This window comes from Phragmites australis, chromosome 10 (assembly GCF_958298935.1).
Source record: "Phragmites australis chromosome 10, lpPhrAust1.1, whole genome shotgun sequence".
In the NCBI taxonomy this organism is placed as follows: domain Eukaryota; kingdom Viridiplantae; phylum Streptophyta; class Magnoliopsida; order Poales; family Poaceae; genus Phragmites; species Phragmites australis.
The window spans coordinates 30,536,083-30,563,474 of NC_084930.1; the positions used below are offsets into that span (position 1 = coordinate 30,536,083).

Below are 27,392 nucleotides of genomic sequence, written 5' to 3' on the forward strand. Positions count from 1 at the left end.
TCCTCTATGCAGCGCCACACATATTCTATAAATAAAGCATTCAATCATTCACATGCGAGAAAGTAGCAACAAGACTAAATACTTCATTAACTATCAAAAAATATTGTTTGCAGTTAGAATTCATCTTATAGAGCTTACATTTATTCATTCAATCCTCCTAAATTCAACAACTAAGTAAATGACTAATTACTCTAATTATAGATAGATTCTGCGAAATATCCAGCCACTTCATCTTCAATGGCTTTCTTTTCCACTTCATCCTTCATGGCATCTTCTATAGCAGTGGAGAAGGGCAAAGTAGTGGTCTTCGCATCTTTCATTGGGAGGTTTTTCATTGTTAGTGTGGGAGCGTCATCAACTTTCATGTGAGATGCTTCCCTTTCTGAGAGGATCGATGACGTCCTAAGAGGGGGGTGAATTAGGACACTTAGAGCTATTTCAGCTCTAAAAATAACACAAGATAAACCTATATCAATCTCTATCTAAATGTGCTCTAGATTTATCTAGTGTGTCTACTCTACCGATCAAAGGGCTTGCAACCTATCTAAGAATGTAAATTACAAGTAAGTAAAGAGAGCAAACTCAGCACAAGAATTTTTTTTCGCGGTATCGATGGCATGAATGCAACTCCTAGTCCACGTTAGAGCTACACAAAGGATATGCTCCCAGTCGGCAGCCGGTCACAGCCTTTGAGCCACCGAGTCACAAAGACAAGGCCTCCACTCGGATGAGCCACCGAGTCACCAAGGCTAGGTCTCACCACTAGCTTCTCTTCCGGTTCCTCGCCGCCGTGATCACTTCGGAGCTTAAGCCACAAAGGCAAGAGTTTTCGCGTCCCTGCACAATCGCCTTGCCGCCGCTCCACACCAAGTCGGAGGGTCAACAAGCTTGCCGCCGAGTCACCAAGACTCCAAGATGCCGGCGTACCAAGAGGTACACTGTTGGATCACTCTTTGATCCACTCTCTAGGTAGCAATCACCTAACAACTCACTCTCTAGACCTATAAGCACTAATCACTCACTAATCTTATGCTTAATCGCCTTGAATGATCACTTTAAGTACTTTTGGTGGTTTGGATGTCTTCTCAGGTGTACATGAACTTCTCTAGACTCCAGCACACTCAAATGACTGAGTGGAGGGGTATTTATAGCCTCAAACTTGCGCACTAGCAGTTAACCCAACAACTGTAAAAAACTGTTAATACCGAATGATCCGATGAGAACAGTAGTACTAACACTGGATCATCCGGTGAGTACACTCTCACAAACTAGCCATTGAAAACCCCACTCAAGTCTCTGTGAACACCAAACACTCTGATGTATACATCCTCTTCATCACCGGACTATCTAGTGGGTTAATTGCTTCGGTGTATTCTCCGGTGCACATAACTTCATCACCGAACCATCTGGTGGGTTAATATTCCTTCTTCAACACTTGGAACCTTCTCTGATGAAATTACTCCGATGTGTATCTCCTCTGGTCACCGGACCATCTGGTGGGTTCAACTTCTTCTATTATGCTGCAAAGCTCACCGGACAATGAACAATGACAAAGACCGGACTATCCGGTGAGTTCATCTTCTCTGCATGAATTAGTCATGTGAGCACATTTGCTTATCACTGGACCATCCGGTGAGGTCTTCAGCCCTATATCCCACTTTATCAGAAATGCTCCGTTGAGTTCAACACAGTGAACACCAGACCATCCGGTGAAGTTATTTTTCCTGAAACTTCTCCAATTCAACCAAACTTTATCCCGGCTTTGGTGGCTTCTTCATGTATTGCATCCATAAGACCTACTAATATATATTCTTGACAAATATGTTAGTCCCAATAACTATGTTGTTATTAATCACCAAAATCACAATCATAGCCTAATAGGGCTATTTTTGCTACACTTTCAACTACTACTGCTTTGTCTAGTTCCATCCCCATTGCAATGGTGAGGTGTGCTTCTTTGCTGCTCCTTTTTCTTTTTCCAGTATGCTTCCACAATATGCTTTGGTGCTTTGCAGATTCGAGACCAATGGCCCCAAACACCACACTTATAGCATGTCTAGTTCTTCTCACCATATGGCTTGACTTCTTTCTTTGTCTTGCCATTATCATCACCAGGCTTGATTTTGTCTGCCAGCACTTTCTTTCCTCCCTTCTCTCACTTCTTATTGCGGTTCTTGCGCGTCTTAAAAGAGTTGTGATTGACTTCTAGGTCACTGTTCTTCCCTTGCGGCTGGGATAAGAAGTTCTTGTTTATGATTTTTTTATGAACTTCATGGAGTTACAACACATCAATCAATTCAGAATACTTCTTGTAATTTGATTGATGGTGATTGTGTATAGATTCTGTCGCATTTGGGTGGAAAGTAGAGAGAGTCTTCTCAATTTTCTCCTCTTCTGACACAATAGTGTGCAAATACGGTGCATCGCAGAGTTGTACTCTCTGACATGCTTGGAGTCACAGAAATAGAGCTGGATCCATTCTTCCTCTGCAAGAGGCTTGATGGTGTATTTAAAGTGCTCATATGATGCGTCCTATAGTGCCTTAGCGCTGGTAATTACCATGTACTCATCCTTCAAAGTGTAAGAGAGATTGTGGTGGAGAAATGAAGTGCATGATCATTCTCTTCCTCCGTGAGAACCATTGCACTACTTGTTCCCATGCCAATTGCAACGCGGAGTCTTCTCGCTCCCAGTACAATCTGGACATCCAATGCCCAAGTGAGATAGTTGTATCCATCAGTACTCAACTCAGCAAACTCCTTGTTCGTGATGCCAGCCATCTACATATTTAATAACACAAGCATTACTACTAGTAAAGTTGCATCATGTTGCTAAATTGGATTACTGAAAAAAAAATTATATTTTCTCTGTTATTATATGAATATTACTGAATTTAAACGCATAATATGCAATTTAAATAGTAACAATAATATATAAATAAATATTGTACAATTGCTAAAAATAGATGAAAAAAATTCAAATTCTAGACGTACTTTCATGCAAGAAAAGTATTTTCGGGATTCTCCATAAAGTCTAAGGGTTTATACACAAAATTTCAGGATTTGTGTATTTTTTTAGAAACCATAGGGTCTAATTTGCAAAATAAAAACCTCTGGCTAATTTTCAAAACAACTAGGGACCTAAATGCAAAAGGTAGGGACTGCACTCAATTAAAAGAGAGTCTGGGGGGCTAAAGGTAAAATTCCCGATTTCCCCTTTTTTTTTCTTTTCTTTTCCACTGGTTTTATTCCTTATTGGGCCAGTCTGCCATCAAATAGGCCGACCCAACCGATCCGACCTGCCTGCCACATCTAAATAGTGTAGGCAGCTAGGGTATCCAAACCCTAGCCGTTGAATGTACTTAAAGATGTCTAGAGGGGGTGAATAGGCGTTTTTGAAAATTAAAACTTAGCAGCGGATTAAACAGACGCCGGATACTCCGGTGAAGGTCGGATACTCCGGTCTAGTCCGAAATATCCGAGTTACACAGGATTTCGAAAACAAATTAATCTAAGCAAGTTTACTAGAGTCTCAAAGATACCACTAGTTCTACTATGAGTAAAAAGCTTAAACAATAATAGCTAGCAGTAAGATTCTTACAAATACTAGAATTTGGGGAAAATTCCAAAACTACAACAATTAGTAAAACTTGCACAAATGAGGAGACACGAATTTATCCCGGAGTTCGGCCACCTCATAAAGAAGTGCCTACATCTCCGTTGAGGAGCTCACAAAGAGCCAGGTCTTTTCCAACCCTATCCTCTCCTAGCGACCACAAAGATCAACTTAGGTTTTCTTACTCAAGTCGATGGCGATTATAAACTTCCCGTGACACTCCATAATGATTGGGTGCTCTACGGGCGACGCCTTACCATCTAGGAGCACGAGACTCCAGGAGAAAATATCACAAATGTGTGCTTGATGACAAACTCAATGCTCAACAACTCAATTTCACTTCCAAACATAATCTCTCAAATTTAGCGTAAAACTAAGCACTAGAGATGTTTGGATGGCTCTTGAATGCTCTTAGGAAGCTTTTTCAAAGTGGAGCTCAGCAGCAATAGCAAGCAATAAATACTAGGGGGTGTGGGGGTATATATATAGCTAACCCTAAAAACTAGCCGTTACTGTTCTGACTCACCTACCACAGAGTATCCGGTGAACACCGGAGTCTCCGACCTGAAATCCAAAACGGGCTCAGAACGATGTCAGAACTAGCCGTTACGGTTCTGTTGACTGCACGGAGTATCCGGTGAACACCGGAGTCTCCGGGTAGGACTTAGTCACTACGAAGAAACAGTCCGGAGACTTGCCAGACTCTCCAGCCTCTCCAGGTACCGAAGTATCCGGTGAACACCGGAGACTCCAGTCATTTAAATTAAATGCTAACCGAGACTCTCTGGCGGAGTCTCTCTCAGAGACTCCGGCCAAAAACTTCATCTACCCGGAGTATCCGGTGAACACCGGAGACTCCGGTCTTTTTAAATTAAAGGCTTAACTGAGGCTCTCTGCCGGAGACTTTCTCGGAGACTCCGGCCAAAATTCACCAACTACCAGAGTATCCGGCGAACACCGAAGACTCCGGACAATTAAAAATAAATCGGAACCGAGACTCTCTGGCGGAGTCTCTCTCGGAGACTCCGGCCTAAAAAACTGAGTACCGGAGTATTCGATGAACACTGGAGACTTCAGACTCAGGACATTCAGCCTATTTTTTCCGGTGTCCATGGGTGAATGTGTCTCTCAACTATTAGTTCTAATAGGTTACTTTGAGCATTGAGACACCATCAAAGCTAACAATTGCATTCCCCTTGATAGTACAGCTATCCTAGACTCAATTTCAAAGATGAAACAAATTAAATCCTATTGAGTACTACAAACCGCTTCTCTTTTCTTTTTGAGGGACGTCAACGTCGTGTATCTTCACAAATGAGACTAAAACCTGCTCATAGCTTCAATAAACATATTAGTCCCTTAATCGTTTTGTCATCAATAAGCCAAAACCCACTTAGGGGGCTTAGATGCACTTTCATCCGCCACTCAGACTGGCGGTCGGTGGCGTTTAGTGCCTGTGCAGGGGTGGCGCTGATGTGGCTCGCGGGGGCCTGCGGTGGCTGGTGTTGGCAGGACTCTGAGTTGCGGTGCGGCGCTCCGACGGGGCTGCAGCGGCACGCGATTCGGGAGGCGCGTGCGATGCGGCAAGCTGGTCCAGCGGCACCGCTTCAGGTGGTACGTGCGATGGTCAGAGTGGTGGAAAGCGACAATGCTGGCGGCGACGGGCTGCCGGCTTCAAGCGGGGCGTTGCTCGGTAGGCAAGCGGCAGCATGGCGTCCATCGGCCGGTGCTCCGGCATGGATGCACTTTTGGCACAGCCAAGCGACAGAGGTGGGCAACTCGGCGGCTCGGCATAGGGTGGCAGTGCGCGGTGGCACTACTAGGGCTATGATGCGGCAGCGCTGCTTCAGGCGGTGCTCGGCGGGCGGCGGCCCAGCTGCTTTGGGTGGCTTCGGGCACACGGCGAGTGACGGGTTGCAGTCGGTTGGCGCGGCAGCGATGGCACCGCTTTGGGCGGGTGGAGGCTAGAAGGTCTTCAGCTTCCATGTCGGCGGTATACCTCCCCCCTTTTTTCTTTTCGATCTTGTGGCGGTGGCCATCGATCTACTACGTTCTGTGCATGGAAACGACCGCCAGATTCCGACCGGCGACGAGGTGACGGTTGTGGGCCCCACTAGTCGTGTTTACGCCGACGATGCTATGCTGTATGCGCTACTGTTCTGGTACTGTTAATGTTGTGATGTACATATTTGTTCCAGGATACTGTTCATGCTAGATGCGATGCTTTCATATGATTCACTACTATTCATGTGATGCGATTTCATATATGTTTTGACGCAAAAATAGTAGTAGCAAGAATACGTACTGAATCAATCGTACCTTTCAATTCGTGAACATATTTGTGCCATGTATGGCATATAGGTTAGGCCATGACATGCCCGCTTGACAACGATGTCGATGCAATGCAGATCGGACGCAAGCAGATTCGTTCCGCTAGCTTGGTCTTCGATAAAGCTTCATGCTAATAACGTGTTGAGAAACCGCTACTACCATGTGTAGTCCAACGATCCTTCAAGAAAATGATTGCTAAAGAAGACACAATGTAGGGGGAAAATTGCTTATTCTTTATCCATATATGTTTACAATAAGGGGTGTTGTTCCGTATATATAGCGCCAAAAACTTCTAAGAGATAGAATCAATCTCTAAAAGATAGATACTTATTCTAAGAAGGTCAAATCTTTAGAGATCGAGACGAACCTAAATTCTGTTGTAAAACTCCAGGTTTCCTAATAGTTTTGACCCTGGTTTTGCTTTGAAGTGGCGTTAATGTGGCGGTGGTTATGACATGTGTACCGATTTACGGGTGACATGTCAATATTAGTGGAAAAATTGACAAAATCTATATATTAAAAATTATGGGGCCACATGCTTTCTTCCTCCTCTCCTCTCCCTTCCTTTCTCTCTCTCTTGCCTTCCTCTACTTCCTCCTCCTCAGCACGAAGTTCCAAGCCCACTGTGCCCTTCCCTTCCCTCCCACTCATCATGTGCGCACTCATTGCCATCATGAAGGTTAGCCAACCTACAGCGTAGCTGATCTCCTCCTTCGGCACGTCTTCTTCAAATACAAGAGTGTCGATGTGTTGTCTCGTCGGATCGGGGCTAGTGTGGTCACGCGTGTGAGGCTAGCAGGGAGGCATGAGGTCATGCACAGACTTCACATGATGGAGAAGGAGGCATGGGCGCGTCCCGATAATGCCAGCAAAGGAGGGGACATGTGTATCTCACTGAATCTGCCTCATACCAGGACAACACGGCTTGGATTCGATCCGAGCTCAGGGACGACATCGTCGACGGCTTAGGCGATTTTGTCATGATGGTGTACAAGCCCATCGGGTGTACACATGCGTGTACATGCACAATACATGTACATGTGTATGTATGTACTGCCAATGTGTCAAAATCGCTCCATGTAAGCATCACATAGGATGCAACCCGGGGTGAAAACCAGCTAGGGAGGTCATAGGTGTCCGGTTTTGTAAAGCTATGGGTATTTCTTGGTATTGTAATTGAGGGACCAGACTTTTGCGATAGTTGAGGGAAGTAAAATAATTTTTTTACCTTTTTTTTTATTTACTAGTCCCTTTTGTTTAACTTTTTGATACTTTTTTATTTTGCGACTTTCTATATCTATTTTATAAATATGGATATCCGTGTCGAGCGTAGGACTCAAATATGGATGGATAGGTTTCAACATAAGAACCCTAACTAAGTGAGCTTAGCTCACTGGAACAATTTTCTGAGGCGATAGATGTGGTTGTGATCCCCGTTTGCATAGCGATTTTGGCAATTGAACTTTGGACTCCCAAGTCCCAACAGAAGATATACAGCTCAGTTCTGAACCATGGCACATATGGCAATTATGCAAACAGAGGACAATTCATAGTTTCTTCAGAGAGGGGGAGTTGGATTGCGATACAGCACAGCATCAACAGCATGTTAAAAACATCAGAGACTAGTCACCTCTGCCAGAGATTGTCTAACTGACACGAATGAACAGCTCAAAACACATTTGATGCACAGGTCCAACATGTCAACGGCCGTACATGTCGGTACTACACTAGGGACGACCAAACTCTTTCTCTAGGTTCTAGAGCAAGATACCACAGGAGTCGGACACGATCCTCATGCTAAAACTTGACAGAGGAAGGCATCTCGCAGCACAAGCACAGAGCATCGTATCATTGACTGGAACCTCTTCCCTCTTCAGCAGTTCAGCCCCACCCATTTGCATTTGCATTTCCTCAAGCGTCGTTGCTTGCAGACTCTCCCTGTCTCTGGACATCAACCAATCGGTACAGGTCTCATCTGCTCTGCGTCTCCAACGGGAGGTTCTCCCTGCACATGTTTCTCCTTGGTCAGACAGACCACAACTCGTGATCACATAATCAACCAAGATGAAAGAGTGAATCTTAATACCTTGCACCTTGTAGATTGTATCGCAGAGAGGTCGATCTCGCCGATGGCAGTCACCTCCTCATGCCCAGCTGCTGCAAGCACTTCACCGAACTGCGAAGTTTGGAACACAAGTTAGCTTCCAACCCGGTTGAATCCAAACTGTCAAGATGGAGAAGTATGCGCGATAGATTAGCGTTTGCAGTGTTCTTATTCTCTTTCCCGTTCTTATTCCTTTTATTTTCTCTCATCTCCAACAGCTTCGAGGGGAATCGCGAAGAGAAAGGAGAGAGAATCCTGTTCTGAAAAGAATGACCCTCGGAATCCCGTCGTGAAGGGAACTGTGAAGGAAAACCGTTAGAGCGCTGAAGGAAACGAAAATCTCTTCACGACGGAAATATCACCTCTGAAAGGAAGCTGTTGGAGCTAGTCTTACCGGTCCGGTGAGGCTCGAATGGCCCCAGATCATGTAGTCTGACTTCACGTTAGGGTCTCGTGCGGGCGAGCAGGTTGCCACAAACAACTGAAACCAATACATTTCAGGGTTGGTATTACATCCAGTTTCGGTACAACGACTGACGAGAGAGAACTTATGCGCTAACGAGGATTAGTACCTGATTGTCAACAGCCCTGATGGAGTGAAACGGTAGAGGGGAAAGGAGAGTCAGATAACTATCCGAAGAGATGGGTGCTCTCATCCCGATTTGAACAGTTTCTATTTCCAATGGCATCATGACACAGTGCATAACTGAAGAGAAAAGGCTGGAAAAGGGCTAGATGGAATGGAACCTGGATTTCTGCATAAGGTTCCACAGAAATGTATTGGCCGGAAAACAGATTCTTAAATTTCATATAAGAAATCGTCCAATTTTTATTTTATTTTTTTGCATTCATTACACGGATCAATCCAAGTACTAGATGCAAGTTCCATTTCAAATATTTGTATGCAAAGAACAGACTGTCCGGCTACTTACTTTCCTATGCTTGGCCAATATCTGTCCATCTGGTCCGATCACACAGCAGGTGTTGAGCACCTGCCGGGACGCCTTCTCAGGTATGGATCCACCTACAATGGTGATCTTTCTGGCAGCAACGACCTCCGACAGCATCGAGATCGACAGCGACTCTCCGCCGTCGATATCTTCGGCGTAGCTCGGCAGGGTTTCCATTGAGTAGGGGCAGCTCCGTATTTCCTGAAACGAAGTAACATTGTCAAAGAAGCAGTTAACGGTTTGTCAGTTGAGGCAGTAAACACAGTCAGGGGCAGAGAGTGTGGAAGACTTGCCGGCAGGACCACGAACTTGGCGCCGGCGGCCTCGATGCGGGCGCGCGCGCGGGCGATGTTCTTGTCCTTGTCCGGTGAGACCGGGAGCTGGCACAGCGCGACCTTGTACTGGACCGTGAGCAGAGCCGCAAAGAAAAAGGAGAGCGAACAACAGAAACCAGTGAGCTACCACGAACAAGCGCACGAACTGGGCTTTGGGATCGATATGTTTTCTACCTTCTGGCTGTTGGCTCGTGGAGGACGGAGCAGCGGCGGCGAGACCGAGGAGGGAGCCATGCTGAGATCGGTGCTTCTGATGGGAGGCAGGGCGATCAGGGATCTTGACTCCTTGTCGTGGAGTGTGTACTTTACTACTGTGCAAGGGAGAAAGCGAGGCAGGGGCTGTTGACTCCTTGTTGTGGAGTGTGTACTTTACTACTGTGCAACACCTGCTAATGCTCGGATTCCTTGCCGAACGAAATCTAGATTCCATGTTACACTTCAGCTATAGGTTTGTTGTTTATTTCGTTCTTTAGCTTGGTACCACCTGCTTTGAGTAAAGTACTTCTTTCGACCTTTCTTATTTGAATTTAAGAATATGTTTTCCGGTCAAACATTTGAAGTTTTGACTATCAATACCTTCTAGGATACATTTCTGTTTGAATGCTACAACATTTGTAAACCTTAGTGTTTGGAAACTACAGTTTTTCAAGCGCGAGGTATGAGATACCACAATATTTCACGGTATTCTAAAAACATAGATGTGTGGTATTTGCACGCTAAACTACAGTATTTTGTTCTACGGATAGTTTTATCATGCTTGTTGTTGTTTTAAAGAACATTATACAAGCTCAAAAGTGTGGGGACATGAATAGAAATTTTCTCATGTAATTATACATGTTACACACGATAGAGCTGTATTTAGAAGCCATACTTTATACAAATAAGATAAAAAAAAATGTGCTAATAATCACCATGCTTTAAGTAAAGAGGAAGGTTGTGTTGGATTTATGGGGTTTCCCCTTTAAATCGAGTTTGGATGGAGTCAAATTTGAATTTATAAATAAATTTCAAAACCAAAAAAAGGAAACTTGGTTTGTGCCTCTCAGTACTGAGCCGCAACAAGGCCAAAAGGCTGAGCAGCCCAGAACCAAAGTCGAGCGCCCTTATCCAAAGTAGAGGAGGGGGAGGAGTAGAGGTGGTGGTGCCGCCTGGGACTGCTTCGCCCTAGCCGGGCACGATGACCTTGATTCAGTCTCTGGCCGATGGGGATGGAGCCGATTCTCCCTCTCTCGATCGAGTATATATGGGGCGTGCAGGTCTTCCTTTTCCTCAGTTGGATCCGAATGGAATCGATCTCTCCTCATCTTCCACCTTGAGCTCCTCTTGATCTCCGGCAATTTCTTCCATCTTGGCTTGGTGGTGCCCAAAGCGTCGTCGGCTCACCTCCTTGGAGGTGGGCCCTGATATGACGCACGTTGGCCGCCTGTCTGAGGTCTTTGCTGGCTCAATTTTTGGATGCTCAGCCTTGTGTGCGGGCTCTGGTGGTCGTGTATTCGCCGAACTTGTGGTGGTGTCTCTATGTGCTCGCACCTTCGTGTGCATTTCTTGCTCTGTCGCGTGTGTGTGCGTCGGCCACTGTGGCCTCTAGACCCTGTACGATGCTCACTTGGTTCGCAACTTTGTTGCACTTGTGCATTCATGCTCCTGCGCATGTGCGTGTGCGCGTTGGACATGTCCTTTGCGCATGTTGTTGGGTCTGGCTATTGACATCAGCTTCCCTGGCCCAGAGTGGGATCCTTGCTGTTGCAGTGATTATTGCTCATTGGATACCTGTTGCAGGTGCTAGGTATTATATCTCCGAAAACACTCACCCCTTGACCTCGACAAAGAGGGGTGTCTCTATTTTCTAGGATAACACATTAGTGTGCCTTGCATTCAGCTTCGTTGATGGAAAATAAGACCATCCATGTTGCCTTTTAAAGTTAATCTTACAATTTTGCTATATTGTATGCCTATTAATCTATATGCTGATATTGGAAAGAATTGTATGCTAGTACGGTGGGTTTTTATGCACGATGATGATTGCTGGCTTATGGAGATTAGTTGTGTATAATTTCATATTATGTTATATTGTTTTGTTTATCTGTTAGCAATTAAATTGTTATATATGTTCTGCTTGATAAATTGAAACATTTGTTATATACTAGTTGTTTAATTGTTAGATAATCGATACATTGAACTTGTTAACTGTGGTCTAGAACTCTAATTTGATATTGTCACACTAGTTGATGATGTGTTTAAGCTATTGGCGTTGGATGGTCATTAATCCGGTAACCTGCACTAAATAACTTAACACATGTTGATATATTTCTTGTGTTATCCCACCTTATAATGGTTGCCATGGTTTATGTTATTTTGAATATGAGTAGCATTATTTATGTTGAATGCTTTGATAAAATTCTCATGTTCGAATATGCGCTATTTATCCTTGGCTACTATTTATTGTTCATTATGTTTAAATTTGTTATCTATTTAATCGGATAGTTGCTAATTAAATGTTTGAAGCAACATGTTGTTGTATGGTATATATGTGTAAAGGGTAAAGTACACGGTGGGCGCAAAGTAATCAGTGGGAGGCTTTGCTCGGTTCGGGGAAAAAAGAGGTTATGAGCATATTTTTTTTAAAAAATCCAAATCAAAAAAATATCATGATATTAGGCATACTACGGTTTATAAAACTACAATATTTTTTATATCCAAACACATCAAAGTTTCCTATACCATGATATTTTTGACAAACTATGGTATTCCTAAAAACACTACAAATACTTTGTTTCCGAACAAGCCCTTAGTTTGGAGTAGTTCTTTAATATAACAATTTATTGGATTTTATAAAAAGAACTTGATGCCAAAAACCAGAGCAGCAAACATCTGCCGAGATCAAAGGTGGGACTGTTTCATATTCGGACTGGATGCCCAATCTCCCCGACCATCTGCGCGACGATAGACCAATTTACACATGTTTCACTACACATATAGGGGACCATCTCTCTACAATAGGAGCCCAATAGAGAGGGGAAGCAAAAGTGTCCACGCGTCGATCGATTAGTCGATCCGTGCTGGATACTCTATAGTCAAATCATCGAATATCAGCTGAATGTAAACATGCTTGTAGCGTGGTGGTGGGTGCTGTCGTTGTGCAGCCCACCCACCCGGGTTAGATGATGGGTATCGACGGGTGTTGCAATAGCCTCGCTTGCTCACGTGAAGCCACAATGTCGACCTCTACAAAGGATGTGTTCTTCGTTTTTGTGTATATGTGTAGTTCTGGTGTGTGCTTAGATGTGTGTGCGTGCATATGTGTGGTGAATATGAGTTTGGCACATGTTCATATACTATGCTTGTACTCGTATTAGGAGACCTATAAAAAGGGATACCAGCTGAACAGCGTCGGTACCTGTGTAGTACAGGTGAGGCATGCGGCTCGCGCCCTCACGCGGGATAGGACCTGGGAGGCTAGGACCCGTTGCCGTGGTGTTGCCCTGCTCTACAGGCTCATCCACTTGACCACGACGCTATCGCTGCTGTCTGTGGAGCCCACGATACATGATGTTCAGCCGCTGCGACGACACTCGTCTCGCCACGAACGCACATAGCTGTACATCGCAAGCAAGGTTGGATAGGGTCGGGCTGCAGAATTATGATTATATCATATTTTAGAAAATACATATGTTTAATATAAAATTTGCAATAGGTTATAAGAAATGGATGTCTATAGTGTTAATTTGATAAATTTAATTAATTTTTGTAAAAAATTAAGTACACTTATTGACATAAATTTCAATTTAACTTAATTTTAAATACCGTTTTATCATAACTCAATCATTTAATCTGATTACGCATAAGTGTTAACTGGTTTAGACGGTGACAATAAGACTTGTTAGGATTGGGACCCTACACTTGATCCTACTTATCCTATGTGATCGGACACGATTCCATTTGATAATATACATAGGATCGTGATACTATAAAATTAAAAATCAACGGATCAATACGAATGTTCTAGTAGGATCGTATGATTCTAAGATAACTATATATGAACATCTGGCAACCTTGGTCGCAAGTCGCCGGCGCGCGGGCGCCCAGCTTTCTACACCTGCGGACTGCGGACGCAGATAGCGGCGTCACGGACTGGGCGTCCACTAGCTCGTAAAGGGCATCGTGCGCCCACGCGCCGCAGGGGTTTCATGCCGGGAATAGGTACGGGAGCCATCGCATCGCAGAGTAAGATAGCACGACGGCCGTCGTTTTGCCTGTCCAAGCATGATGGAGCAGGTCAGCTTTACGGCGCTAGCTTCAATGCATGATCGCATCCACTTGATTAATTATCGTTAACCCCTGCTCCTGCCGCGCACCCATTGGGTCCAAAGTGCGATCGGAGGCAGAGCATTTAATAACTATTACTAATTTTCTTTTTTTTATTGTCGTTTTGGCCTTTGTCATACAAAATAAAGTTATAATAAATTTTTTATATATGATATGTTTAGCTCTATTAATTTTTTATTGTTAAATCAATGATACATAAATTATAAATTCACCACACCTATTAAATTAAAATATTATTTTTTTAATAGTCTTTAATATATATACTCTAGTAAAATACTATCTTAAAAATCTAAAATAATATCTATTTAAAAATAAAATCAAATTGTTAAAATTATATCTATTTAAGAACGGAGATATAACTATTGCTGCTACTCCTTAAGTAACAAAGTTTACTCAAGAAGTTAAAAGCATGCGAAGAGATTAGTATGTGAGGTGCTGTGGTGATGCTGCAATGGTGACTGGTAAGGTCAGGAGAGATCTGATTTGGCAATAACTAGGACCAATGACTCCGCAGCGCACGCTGATGCTGCTGCACCACCTATCAGCGGCCCTTGTTTTATTTATTACAGTACCACTCTTTAATGGAGTTTCAAAACGGAAGCACCATCTTGGTTTCATTTTCCATTCCACCCGACTTGGGAGAAACACGAGCCGTGAAAGCGTGCAACCCGATCCCAGGCACCAGGCAGGCACGGCGCGACCAGCTGCTGCTCTGGTCTTTACCCTTATCAGCGTAAAAGAAATTTTATAAGATTAAAAGATCTTTACGAGATTCTGATCTATATCATTTTTTTTATCTAATAGTTGGTACGTATAAAAAAAGACATGTAATATACACAAAAAGTATCTTTCTGTGACACCGAATCTTATAAAATTTTATTCTCTTATCAACCTGTGAAGACTAAATACAAACTATAATATCTAAATGTCACATCACATTCTACGCATATACGCCAACTTACACCATTTGGTGCAAAGCTTGCGTCACCTCATTTGTCCTGACATTCCATTTGCTAGTTTCTCTTTGTTTAGCGTCTACGAGGCTTCACCAGCGCTGAATGTGACATTGTTTCCGACGAGTTAGAATCTTCACAGACCATAGGCATCGATTGCCATTTGTAGTCCTTACTTTCTGCGCTTTACCTCTGAACCAAGCAGTCACACTGAAGATACATTTCTTTCTTGAGGAAATAACTAAAGATACATATTCAAGCACATAAAAAGGACCAACAATATGTGGTTAGTGAGCACCCTATAAAAAGTTGTTTAACCCTTTGCACCTTAGTGCTGCAGAAAAGGGGCATTTGGGGCAGACAGTTATCATCTGTGTCTACAAGTTTAGTACTCCCTCTATTTTCTTTTACCCCATGCACGCATTTTAAGATTCAAATTTCCTCACCTTTGACCAACAATTAATTAGCTCAATAATTTATAGATTTTATGATACAAAATCGATATCATTAGATTTATATTTGAAAATCCTTTTATTTGGTTATGATTTTATTGTTATGAGTAATACAACCTAGTGGAAATTAATGATCAAAGTATAATCTTGAAGACCGCACCAGATCAAACCTCATCTAAAGGCATCTCCAATAACTATAGATAGCTATCATCTCTTAACTGAGAGAGCATATTTTTTAAAATTTATGTGAGTCCTGCAGTTCACAAATCTCTATAACTCACATAGAAGAGAGATGCTGATGTGACTTGCAAGTACTTAGTTCTCCATCGCTTTTATTCAAGTGCTAGTAGTGACTTCCATATCTCTGTTGTGAAATATGTAAAATCGTGTTAGTCATCACATTGAGAAATGTACTCTGCCAGCTAAGAAATAACAACTATCCACAACCATTTAAGATGCCCTTATATTTTGAAATGAAAGGAAGGGATTACTAGTATATTCGAAGTGGCGTCTGAACTTTCATAACCTTTTCTCAATCAGCTACCAATAACGTTGGTAGCAGTAATCTCAATCATGACTCTTTCCTGAGCTAGTTTCAACCGTGTCTTAGCATCAAGGTGGTAACTGTGCTTGAGAGCTAACGGACCAAAAGTTCTAAAACGTGGACAAAAGCATAGGAAGAGATGAATTGGCGAGAAGGTTTGGGTGCTGCTGCAGTGGTAAGTCAAGATTAACTAGATTTGGCAATAACCAGGGCCATGAATTCCAGGTTGGACATTGCTGCATTATGTGAGAGGTACTCGGTTTATCTTGAATATCAAAACGGAAGCGCTGCTTCGATATTCTTTCCATCATAAAAAGCAGAGACTACAAAGAGAGAGAGAGAGAGAGAGAGAGAGAGAGAGAGAGGAAGAAACACGAGATCATAAGAAGAGGAAGAAGCACGAGATTGTAAAAAAGGAGCATGAGGCATGAAGGAAGAAGAATCACAAAATCAAACCAATAAACGGCACGACCACAACCCAACCGAGCGAAACGGGCATCGGACGAATCATTAGTGCATCACCCCACGCATTTACTTCAACTTCCCCTGCTTCCACGCTTCGAAACTGAGCTTCAAGATATTGTGTGGCTATTGTGCTGCGCTTCGTAATCTTGGTTTGATTTCCTTTCCACTATAAAAAAGAGGACCTTTACAATGCCAGCAAAAGCAACTGAGCTGTTCATTCCCTTTCATCCCATGGTTAAGATATATTCTATACTAATGATAACTCCCATCACTAGTATATTAGTATTTATAACTAGTATTAGCAGGTTAAAGATATTATAGGAAAAAAATAATGGCGTGTTAGTATTTTGTGCATGTAGTAAGGCAACATATTAAGAACTGATTTATTTATTTGTTAATTTTGAGATTGATTAATTTTCGTCCATATGTGTTCTTCCATGTCACACGAGTAAAACATTCATTTAATTCATCCAATCCCAATCATACAAAACTATAGCCGCCGCCACCTAGATGTCCATCCCATCGAACGCCGCCCCCTCCCCCCACATGCGTAGATGGTCGGTGGGGCAGTGGACCGGCTTGGCCGCGCTGGAAGGTTGGGCGGCGCCACATGATCGCAAGGGAGGATGGATTCAGGTGCTCGCATGAGGAAGCATCCGACCAATCCATGCGAGCCCAGCAAGATGCTCCGGTGAACAGACATCCGCAAGCTCATATCAACGTCCCACCTGGGCGGCAACGGCACGAGCTCGCGGCGAGAGGTGTCTCGTTGACGGCGCAACGACCGGGCTGCGGCACAGGCTCCTTAGTTGGCGGCGGGGACTCACGGCTGACCTTGGCGAATCGAGCCCCATTCTCGTGACGACAGTAACGATTCGAAGAAGACCCATTACCGCTTGATGGCAGACTAATTAAGTAAATATCTCAACAGGGTAATTACAAAATATCCTGATAAATCAACGGTTAGGTTTGATATATATTTAGTGTCTCCCTACTAACTACTAAGTAGTATTAGGCACCGTAAAGGTCCTATAAAAAAACACGAGACTATATAAAACAAGGAAGCAAGAAACACGAGAAAGTTAGAAACACAGAGTCGATAGCGAAAGGAAGGAAGAAACATCGGGCTATATATGTAAAGAAGAAGCATGACATGTGAAGGAAGAAGAAACACGGAAGCAAAACCGATAAACGACACCATCCCAACCAAACCGGTTTTAGAGAAAGTGCAACCAAGCTTTCCCGTTACATCATTTTGCCATGTTAGGCTTGTTAAAACTTAGAAACAGCTGTCAGCAAATCTCTCACGCTCTCGATCCTTCGAGTCATCTTGTCACTTGCACCGATATGAGAAATCATCCAAACAGTATTCTAATTAATCATCAGAAGGATCATTAAATATAATGACAACCTTGATGATTAAACATAATATCATCCTAATAGTTCCGGCACGTTTTTATATCCAAAATCGGAACACATACTTTTCCAACATACACATCACAACAAAGTTTAAGAGAGAGCAAATAATTAACATTACATTATAAGTTCTTAAGTATTCAACTATTTTCATCAATTTACAACAAAAGAGACAACTACGTAGCGGAAGATTAAACCTATACAATAAAAGAGAAAATAGAGTCACATGCCCTTAGATCCTATTCCCAAAAGCTCGACATCCAAGAGTAGGATGCATTACTCTTACCCACCACTGGTATCGGCAAGTATGAAGCGGCCAAACACCGCCTCTAACTCACCAGCATAACTGAAAGCGCAGGCATGAATATGAAGGTACTCGCAAGACTTAATCTATATAGATCACATATACATAGACCGACTCCAAGTTTTATGCATTTGATTGATAACAAGAAAACGGCCACATGGTTAAGTAACTTCATAAGCGAAAGCAAACTTTTGATATAAACATGTGAGCATCTACTCTAGAGTGTCTAAACCAAAACTATTCTGTAAACAACATCTAAAACCTAAATGTAACTGGATCAATATAAACATAAGTGTAAGATAAAACCATAACCGCCATGTCCCAACATACAAAACCACCACATATTATCCCATATTTGTGACTCTACGACCGACATAAATGAACAAAAGCTTGCTCGATAACCGAGAGCGCGATAATTTGAATTGATTTTACACCCTGCAGGGGAGTACTCCTGGACCCACACGACACGAGATCACCGCCCACAAAACTCGTTGGTTGCGAGTGATGATTCACATATCAGTCTTTCACGTACCCACCCCGAACCTTTATGCCCATACCTGATATATGTGGAGGCCACCTAAGACCCTAAGCGTCCGACATCTTACTAGCGGATCTCAGGTGCCTCTACAAAGTCCTTGATCACATCCCGAGCGCATGAGTCAAATGAACGTGGCGATTTATGGTACTTGGCTTATCGTTCCCATATGCGGCATGTGGTAAATACAAAAAAGTGCTAAAGCCAACTGCACCGACGGACGGCTTTAAACGATGCAAACGGTCTACGGCATCCGGGCTCCTCTCCTGAACTACCTCAAGGAACTCCTCCGGGCCAGAAGATACCCCTAACATCACCCACATCTCGCATCATACTCACAGCTCATCCAATCAACATCATCAACCCAACAATATTATAATTTGTGATAGTAATTAAAGCCTAAGCTCACGAACGATGAAACATTTCACCGCTCGACTTCTACTGATAACCTAATGCATTGCTAAGCATCTCGTATCACTTTTAAGTTAGACAACATAGTATTAAACCCAGGGTACAAGGACATAGATCAACAATAATTCAAGGTAGAGGCAACGCAAATCAACATAGATTCTACCTATATCACCCTATTGTAGAACTCTAATTATGCAAACATATATACGGTATAATTTATCAAATTATATCATATGAGATCCAAAGTAGTAGATAGAGTATGCTTAGATGCTTGTCTTGTTGCTCTTCTTTAAAACAAGATCAACCACAAAACCTGCCCGCAGAAACCCGTCACTCTCCGACACGATGATCACTAAAGAAAAGAATACACCGTAATAAGCATATGATGAAATGCCATAACATTATGCGTTATAATGCATGAAAACCTTTCTCCTAGCTAAAACAAGTCATAAGAAGACTAGTAAAATTGGATTCACCAATTTTGGACTTGCAAAGAATTAACGGTGAAGCCTTAACCTAATTAACTCATCCCAAAATATTAATTAATTATTTAACAGCTGGGGATATTTTTAATAGGTAGAGGAGGTTACTATGAAACCAACAAAATTAGTTTTATAATTTTTCGAGCTACATAGAATTTATTATGAATTTTACAAATCTCAACTCGCCTAATAAACAGTAACTGTGGAGCCTCCGTGAATTTCTGTGTAGACTCCGCATTTTTGTGGAGTATCCACAAATTTTTGTAGAGTCTTCAGACTGCGGAGTCTCTGAAAAATTTTCTAGAGTCTCCAGACTTTCCAGAACAGCTATTCTTCACGAGGAAAAATGCCAATTTAATTCGCGAGCTTCTCCAATCCAAAGAGAGATATTTTTGAGATAATTTAGAGAGTTTAGAATTCACTCATCAACCTAGCAATATGATTCCTAACTAAGTCTCCTCAAATTCTTTAATTTGGTCAAAAATCTCAAGAACTCATGAACTTCACTCCATCATAAAATCGACCAATAAAATCACGAATTCATGCCAATAGAAGCCTAATGGACTTACCCACAGTGCTTATGGAGGTTGAGGACCATAGGGTGATGAAGTAAATGGAGTGAAACGCTCGTGAGGGGAAGAAATCTGGTGTTCTTTTTGTTTCAACCTTAAACACCAAAACGAGTTAAAACCGGCTCGAATCTTTCGAGAAAAATGAATTGGATGGATGAGAAGCTTAGGAGCTAAGTAATGCATGAGTACCGTATGCATACCTCGATTCTAAGTCTTGAGGTCAAATTTTGAGGGAGAAAGAGAGAGGGAGCTTGAGAGAGAGTGAGAGGGAGAGCTCTTGCTGTTGTGGCTGGTGGGGAGCACGGTGAGGGAGAGAGTGAGCTGAGGGAGGGGCAGGTGGTGCTGCCCAAGGGGTGGTTGGCCCACATGTGGGGCTCGCATGCTAGAGAAAGAGTCCATTTTAACTGCGATTTTTTTTCTCTCTCTTGAATTTCTTTCTCTCATCCAAATGATTCAGAACGAAGTGCTATAGTGTACCAAAATAATTTATCATGAAATTAATTATGACGCTAATGATGCATGATTAAGCTTAATCACGCAATTATAGAATTTGAGACGTGACAACGATATCCCTTTCGTTTGACTTTGTCACTAAGTCGTCTTCATCCTTTCTTTCATACTTTGCTTGTCCTCCATGTAAACAACTAGGACTACTCTTGACTTCGCCCGACCTCCTTGATCATCCAGCACCAAACCTTCTGCTTAGCTCTGATTATCCCACTGTCGATCACCAAGTTGCATCCATCACATGTACAACATTAGATGAGTAAACATGTTTCTCCAAACCTTCAAAAACATATCTAATCAGCCCAAATTAAAATCCCTGTCGAATGACCAAAATCATGAAAAATTATGAACACAGTATGTTCCGATATGTACAACCTCTGAACATCGGACCATCTAGTGGGTACAATATTTCCTTCTCTGAAAACCTCATGAAAAGCTGAACTATTCAGTGAGTATAAGATCCATCACTGGGTCATCCGGTAAGTACAACTACATCAGACCTCATTTTGCAACATCTCTCTTAAATGGTCCAGTGAAGTCTTCGGTGTTAACTTTTCTCATCGCTGGACTATCCGGTATGCATTTTCTCTCTGGCAAAAAAATAGACTTCTATAAAAAATGGTTTTGTGTTTATATCCTTTGAACACCGGACCATCCGGTACAACATTCAAATTTTGCATCAAAGAAAGAATACTCTGACGTGCACTGTATATAATCACCAGATTATTCGGTGTGTACAATTTTCTACACACCAAACTATCTGGTAAGTACAAATTTTTTGGATTCAGAGATAAAAATATAGACTCCATTTCATTTTCACTTTAGGTCAAACATGATTATATTTGTAACATATATACATGCTTAAGAAAAAAAAACTTATAAAACTAAAACTACAATCTTATCGATCATTCATTATAAATAAATCAAGATACATTTTAATTTACTTTCTCACAAAACAGTACCATCTTGGTTTGATTTTCTTTCCTCCAGTGGCGAATGCATGATGGATTGCTAAGGGGCTCATCTCCTTTCCCCAGCCCCTCTTCTTCTCGCTCTCCATTTTCTCCTCTCTCCTATCTAGGAATTAAAATTTTACCAAAATTTTGACGCATTTTTGCGAATTTTAGAGAGGAGCGAAATATCTAATTCTAGAATTTTATTTTATTAACATGTGGGGCTCATAGAGCATAGATAAAAAATATCCAAAATTTCAATAATTTTTTATGAATTTCAATCTTTTCACGCGTGAAAAAAAATTATAAAACAAAATTGAAATCTCTGGTTAGGTCATCTCCAACAGAAACTTTAAAAATTTATCCTTTATAATACTATTACAGTATCCCCTAACATTATTACAGTATCTCCTATTTTTCTATCTCCAACAGCCATCCTATTTCCTACTTTCTGTTATTCTTCCCCTTCCCTCAAACCCACACACATGCTCAATGCACAGTATTAAGGCTCTCTATAGTACACTGCAAATTTGCCAAACGTTCCATCCCAGCTGTATCACTGCAGCAGCGAAAAAGCTGATTCGGAGTCTCCATTGGAGGCCGATACAACTTAGAGCAGCAAAACAGACACTACAGTATTTTACGGGAAGAATAGCGTTTGGGTTGGAGTTGGTCTTATGATGTCTCTATTTCTTCTCATGGATCACCCCGAGGGTAGAGGAGCTTAGGGACTGTTTTGATTGAAGCTAGCACTCGCATGGCCAAACAAATAGCGTTGACCTTGCCCGTTTGGATGGATGCAGGGATGTGAGTGAGTTGGTTCTTAGCATCCGACCGCAGTTAGTAAAATCATAGGCGACCGAATCCTCCACTAAAAATTTAGCTCGCCAATTTTGACGGGACTGGCGTGGGCTCGATCAAACAGCCCTTAGAGCCCCGCAGCCCCTGAAGATCTGCCCCTGAAGATACAGGAATCATGAAGCGTGAAACCCGGCGTGACCCTGCAAAACGAGCGAACCAACGGCACGACCCAACCGCGTGAAAGCGGCGCAGGCCGAGGTGAAGCACCGTCCTTTTCAGTTTTTTTTTTTGACTCTTCGCTACTGAATACAGCTGTAGTATCCTTTTCAGTTTTTTACCAGCTGGGCTCGCGAGTCAAACTTCGAAAACGGCCACCCTACCTTTATCGATTTTTTTATATAAAATGTGATACCGCTCTTGTGACATGTGTCAAGTCGATCAAAATCTCACGGGTTTTTTTGCGCTGAGGCTCTTATAAAATTTCTTACTACCTCCGTCCGTCCAGCTCTTCTTTCCCACCACGTCACCAATGCATCTTACACGTTACTCAGGATCAATTTGATAGTACTCTATCTGTTCTAAATTTTTTGTGGATAATATTTTTTAAAGTGATTTTATGGTTATAGTGATTTTTTAAAATAAAATATGTTGAGTAGTAATTCTATGTGAAAAGTTAATCAGATAAACTATTTTTTTAATCCTCAAGTTCTAATTTATTTTAGAGAATTAGTTTCACAGATTTTATAAAAAACTAAAAACTGCTATTAGTAGAGCTCTACTCAATTCTAAACGAAAATGTGGCGTTTGGATAGAGGTGGGTTTGGGATATGGATGTGAGATGGGATACGAAATGGTGGGTTAGGGATAGGGATATGAAAATTATAGATTTATATCACGTTTAAATAAGTTAGGTTTGAAAATGAGATAAGAATTTTATTAGATAAAAATACCCTTATTGCTGCCGTCGCTCGTCATACCCGCCCAAATCCACACCCACCAGCGGGTTTTAAGCAGTGGAAAAAGAGGACTCCTATCCCATTCCAAAACCTCCTATTTCCAAAACCTCATATTTTCCCCAAACCCTCTATCCAAACAAAAAAAAATAAAATCATCTCACCTTCTATTTTCCTATCTCAACCCCCATTTCCATATATCCAAACGGCACCAAAGTGTTAGCTGTGACAGCGTCTTCGTTCACTCCACTCCCGCTCCCGCAACCCCGCCGCCACCTCGCTTCCCTCCTCCACCGCGGCTCGGCGATGGACCCAACTACCGGTAAGCCCGCCGCGCCCTCCAATGCCGACCTCGTCCTCCTCATCCCGCCCGACCACCCTCCGCCGCCTCTAGCAAGCAACCACCAGCAGCGGCAGCCGAACCCCGCGGCCGAGCCCCCCAAGCCCTCGCAAATCCCCGAGAAGCCGCCGACCTCAAGCCCCTCGCGCCCGCCGCTGCCTCCCGCCTCGGCCGCGCTCCTCCGCCGCCGCTCCTCCATCTCCAAGCCCAAGTCCCGCTTCGTCGAGCCGCCCACCCCGCCCCACCCCGGCTCCTCCCACCCCTCCCCCGTCCACCCCGCCGCTTCGACCCAGACGCCTCGCGCCGCGGGATGCGTCACCGCGGCCGCCGTCTCCACCCCGCACACCCCCGCCGACGCCGACGAGGATGAGGACCTCTTCCGCAAGGGCGGCGCGCCCGCCTCCGCGTCCGCGGCGCGGTGCCGCCGCAGGACCCGCCTCGCGATCGAGCTCTCTGTGCTCGTCCTCTTCCTCGCGCTCCTCGTCGTCAGCCTCGTCGTACAGCCGCTGCAGGGGCGCGTCGTCTGGGGGCTGGAGATCTGGAAGTGGTGCGTCATGGTCATCGCCGTCTTCTCCGGCCACCTCGTCAGCCACTGGTTCGTCATGCTCCTCGTCTTCGTCGTCGAGCGCAACTTCCTGCTTCGCACCAAGGTGCTCTACTTCGTCTTCGGGCTCAAGAAGAGCTTCCAGGTCTGCCTCTGGCTCGCGCTCGTGCTCATCGCGTGGTCACAGCTCTTCGACCGCGAGGTCGGCCGCCCGCCCAAGACCGCCAGGATCCTCAACTACGTCTCCAGGTTCCTCGCCTCCGTGCTCATCGGCTCGGTCATCTGGCTGGTCAAGACCTTCCTCATGAAGGTGGTCGCCTCCACGTTCCATAGGAATACGTTCTTTGATCGGATCCAGGAGAGCGTGTTCCACCAGTACGTGCTGCAGACGTTGTCGGGCCCGCCGGTGATGGAGCTTGCGGAGCATGTGGGGAGGGAGGGCAGCGGGCTTGGGCGGGTGAGCCTCAGCCGGGCGAAGGAGGAGAAAGGTGTGCCAGAGGTGATAGATGTCACCAAGCTGAGGAGGATGAGCCAGGAGAAGGTGTCAGCATGGACGATGAAAGGGCTGATGACAGCAATCCGAAGCTCTAGGCTGTCAACCATCTCTCATACTATTGAGAGCTTTGATGATGTTGATGGCATGGAACAGAAGGATAAGGAGATAAATAGTGAGTGGGAGGCAAAGGCGGCGGCCCATGCCATATTCAAGAATGTTGCAAGGCCCGGCTATAAGTGAGACTGCTATTAGTTGTCCAGTAGCCATTTCTTATCTGCAGGCATGCCTCAACATGTGTAATTCTTTTCGATTGTTTACATAGGTACATTGAGGAGGTGGATCTGCTGAGATTTTTCACCAAGGAGGAGGTGGACTTGGTGATTCCGATGTTTGAGGGAGCATCAGAGACTGGAAAGATAAAAAAGTCTGCTCTGAAGAATTGGGTGGTAATGGAAAACTTGATTTCGTTTTACAATTTACATATTTCTTCCATTTCAGAATTTATTGGGGCATTTATCCGATGATATAGTGGGGTCATATTTGAAATCTTGCTTTAGTCTTTTGTATTCGACAAAGAATAATTCTGTATTCAATAGTGGTAATGCCTCCACTCAGTTGCTCAGCTACGTCCGCCCCTGTCTTGTCCTATTTGAGGTTTGTGTGTCAATGCAGCCATAATTGCGAGTTCTGAGTACTGTTTAATAGTAGCAAAATGTGTAGTTGAGTGGTGCCTGCAAACATAACTTAAGTTGCAGTTTGAGCTTTACATTGTTGCTTTACGATCATCCTGCCTAGTTCTTTTGGCATCTAAAAATTGGGAAAATTGCTTGTATGCCACTAATTTAGCTGCATTTCGAAGATTTGACATCGTGACCCACATGTCATTGACATAGGTGGTCCTATGTGTCAGTGAGAGAGGGGTGGTATTTTGTCAAAGCTCCAATGTAAATAGTGGCAACTGGGCAAATCCCGCCTACAAATTTATATTTCATTTTTTTGCTCCCCTGCAAATCATTAACTCTTTATTGAGTGAAAGGACACATGCTGATCTGAAATAGCAAAACATGTTGTGTCTTATAAATTTTGATGCTCCGACGCGGATAGACTTGATTTGTATTTGAAGGTTATCTCTTTGCTTGCCTGATTACTGTTTCACTGACAGGTAAAAGCATACCTTGACCGCAAAGCACTAGCTCATTCTCTGAATGACACAAAGACCGCAGTTATGCAACTTCACAACCTCATCAGCGTTTTAGTTATTATTATAATCATTATCGTCACACTACTGTTTATGGGCATTGCGACAACCAAAATCCTTGTTGTCATCTCATCCCAGCTTCTAGTTGTGGTATTCATATTTGGAAATGCCTGCAAGACTGTATTTGAGGCGCTTATATTTGTATTCATCATGCATCCCTTTGATGTTGGTGATCGCTGCGTTATTGATGGAGTGCAGGTCACTTCTAAATCACTTTTTTTTTCTGGTTCCTGTTTCCACTGATCTTTCATGCTAAGTTATGTTTCTGACTTGTATCTACACTGGTGCTAGATGGTTGTCGAAGAAATGAATATATTAACTACTGTTTTATTGAAGAATGACAATGAGAAGATATATTATCCAAACTCTGTATTGTCCACAAAGCCAATCAGCAACTTTTACCGAAGCCCAAACATGTACGACACAATTGATTTCGCCATTGATGTTTCAACTTCGATCGAGACCATTGGAGCTTTGAAGTCCAGAATTAAAGGGTGAATTCTCAAACTTACTCCGTATTCTCATACTTTATCTTAGTCTAAATATTGTTTGCAGGCAAATCTATAGGCAATACTCTATATGCTTTAAATTTCAGAGGTTGTAATTGCTCATATATGGATATGAAAATCTGCATATATGAGTAAAGAAAATAACTTATCTGAACTTGATTTCTTGTCTGTTCGAACATGATTCATCTTAAGAATTGTCACTGGCTCTATTGGCTTTTAGGTACTTGGAGAGCAAACCAACTCACTGGAACCCTATCCACACGGTAAACCTAAAGGACATCTTGGATGTGAACAAGATCAACATATCTCTCTCTGTCCAGCACACAATGAACTTCCAAAATATCCGAGAGAAGAACATCAGAAGGTCTGAGCTTGTCATGGAGCTAAAGAAAATATTCGAGGAGATGTCCATCCAGTACCACCTTCTGCCCCAGAAAGTTGAAGTCAGCTACGTTGGCCCCAATCCGTTGCCCATGGCTATTGCTCAAACCAGATAGAAGATGGGGTCTACTATTAGACTAAGAGTTGATAATCATACCATGGATGTCAAAGGTCCTGACAACTGATTACTAATTTTGTAATCTGTACTGAAGCTTTTAAAATCACTGTGCTTGATAGCAGCTCGGGGTCCCATTTGTGCCAGATAATGGATTTGTTAGCCATGTATTAACTGATCTTGTTTCTGTGAAAAGTTTGTTATCTTTGCAGGTTTCCACATCGTTGGGCCTTGGGAATGGTAAGTTTGAAGGTTTGTATCATGTTTGTTTGCAAACTTTGCACGGCTTTGACTCCATTGGGGCCATTTGGTGAGGTACAAGCGAAGCTGTTATGAAATGTTTATCTACAACAAAATGCTCAGAGCTGTGAAATTGAAGGTAACCAATCAACTGTAGTAATCCACCTAATTCAGCAACTAATTTTTTCCGGTTACAGTGCAGAGAACAGTGAACAGCCGCATGCTTCCTTCATATTTAGGTGCGGCAAAAATGGAAAAATAGGTAACATACGGTGAGTCCGGGCCATATTCGGCACCTGAGGTTTTGAATATAGGTAACAATATCATATTCGGCACCTTAGATGTCGAATACGGTGGTGCACAACCCCCGTATTTAGCACTTCAGTTTCTAAAAGCTGCCCGCGTGGTGTCACGTCGTGTACCTGTGCTTTCGGTGTATGCGGCTGGCGCTTTTGCCTGTTTTTGTAGCTCACTCTTTTGTGTGTCATTTTATGTCGTAT

General features: G+C 43.1%; 2 protein-coding genes across 3 annotated transcripts; one reads left to right on the forward strand and one right to left on the reverse strand.

The window, feature by feature from the left end:
* Positions 1-7,504: 7,504 nt before the first annotated feature.
* LOC133883419 (omega-amidase, chloroplastic-like) lies at positions 7,505-8,819 on the reverse strand. Of its 2 annotated transcripts, none has more exons than XR_009902875.1 (4): positions 8,623-8,819; positions 8,445-8,531; positions 8,033-8,349; positions 7,505-7,951 (listed from the first exon to the last, which is right to left on the reverse strand). XR_009902875.1 is itself a non-coding variant. In XM_062322745.1 (4 exons), the coding sequence occupies exons 1-4, from the start codon at positions 8,752-8,754 to the stop codon at positions 7,898-7,900; spliced, it is 363 nt and encodes a 120-aa protein (XP_062178729.1). In that variant the 5' UTR covers positions 8,755-8,819; the 3' UTR covers positions 7,505-7,897. The 2 variants fall into 2 exon arrangements, 1 of the variants encoding a protein (XP_062178729.1); XM_062322745.1 differs by having other exon boundaries at positions 8,033-8,122.
* A 14,386-nt stretch (positions 8,820-23,205) lies between these two features.
* LOC133930670 (mechanosensitive ion channel protein 10-like) lies at positions 23,206-26,776 on the forward strand. Its single transcript, XM_062377365.1, has 5 exons — positions 23,206-24,625; positions 24,712-24,835; positions 25,552-25,845; positions 25,939-26,141; positions 26,377-26,776. The coding sequence occupies exons 1-5, from the start codon at positions 23,316-23,318 to the stop codon at positions 26,651-26,653; spliced, it is 2,208 nt and encodes a 735-aa protein (XP_062233349.1). The 5' UTR covers positions 23,206-23,315; the 3' UTR covers positions 26,654-26,776.
* Positions 26,777-27,392: the final 616 nt, after the last annotated feature.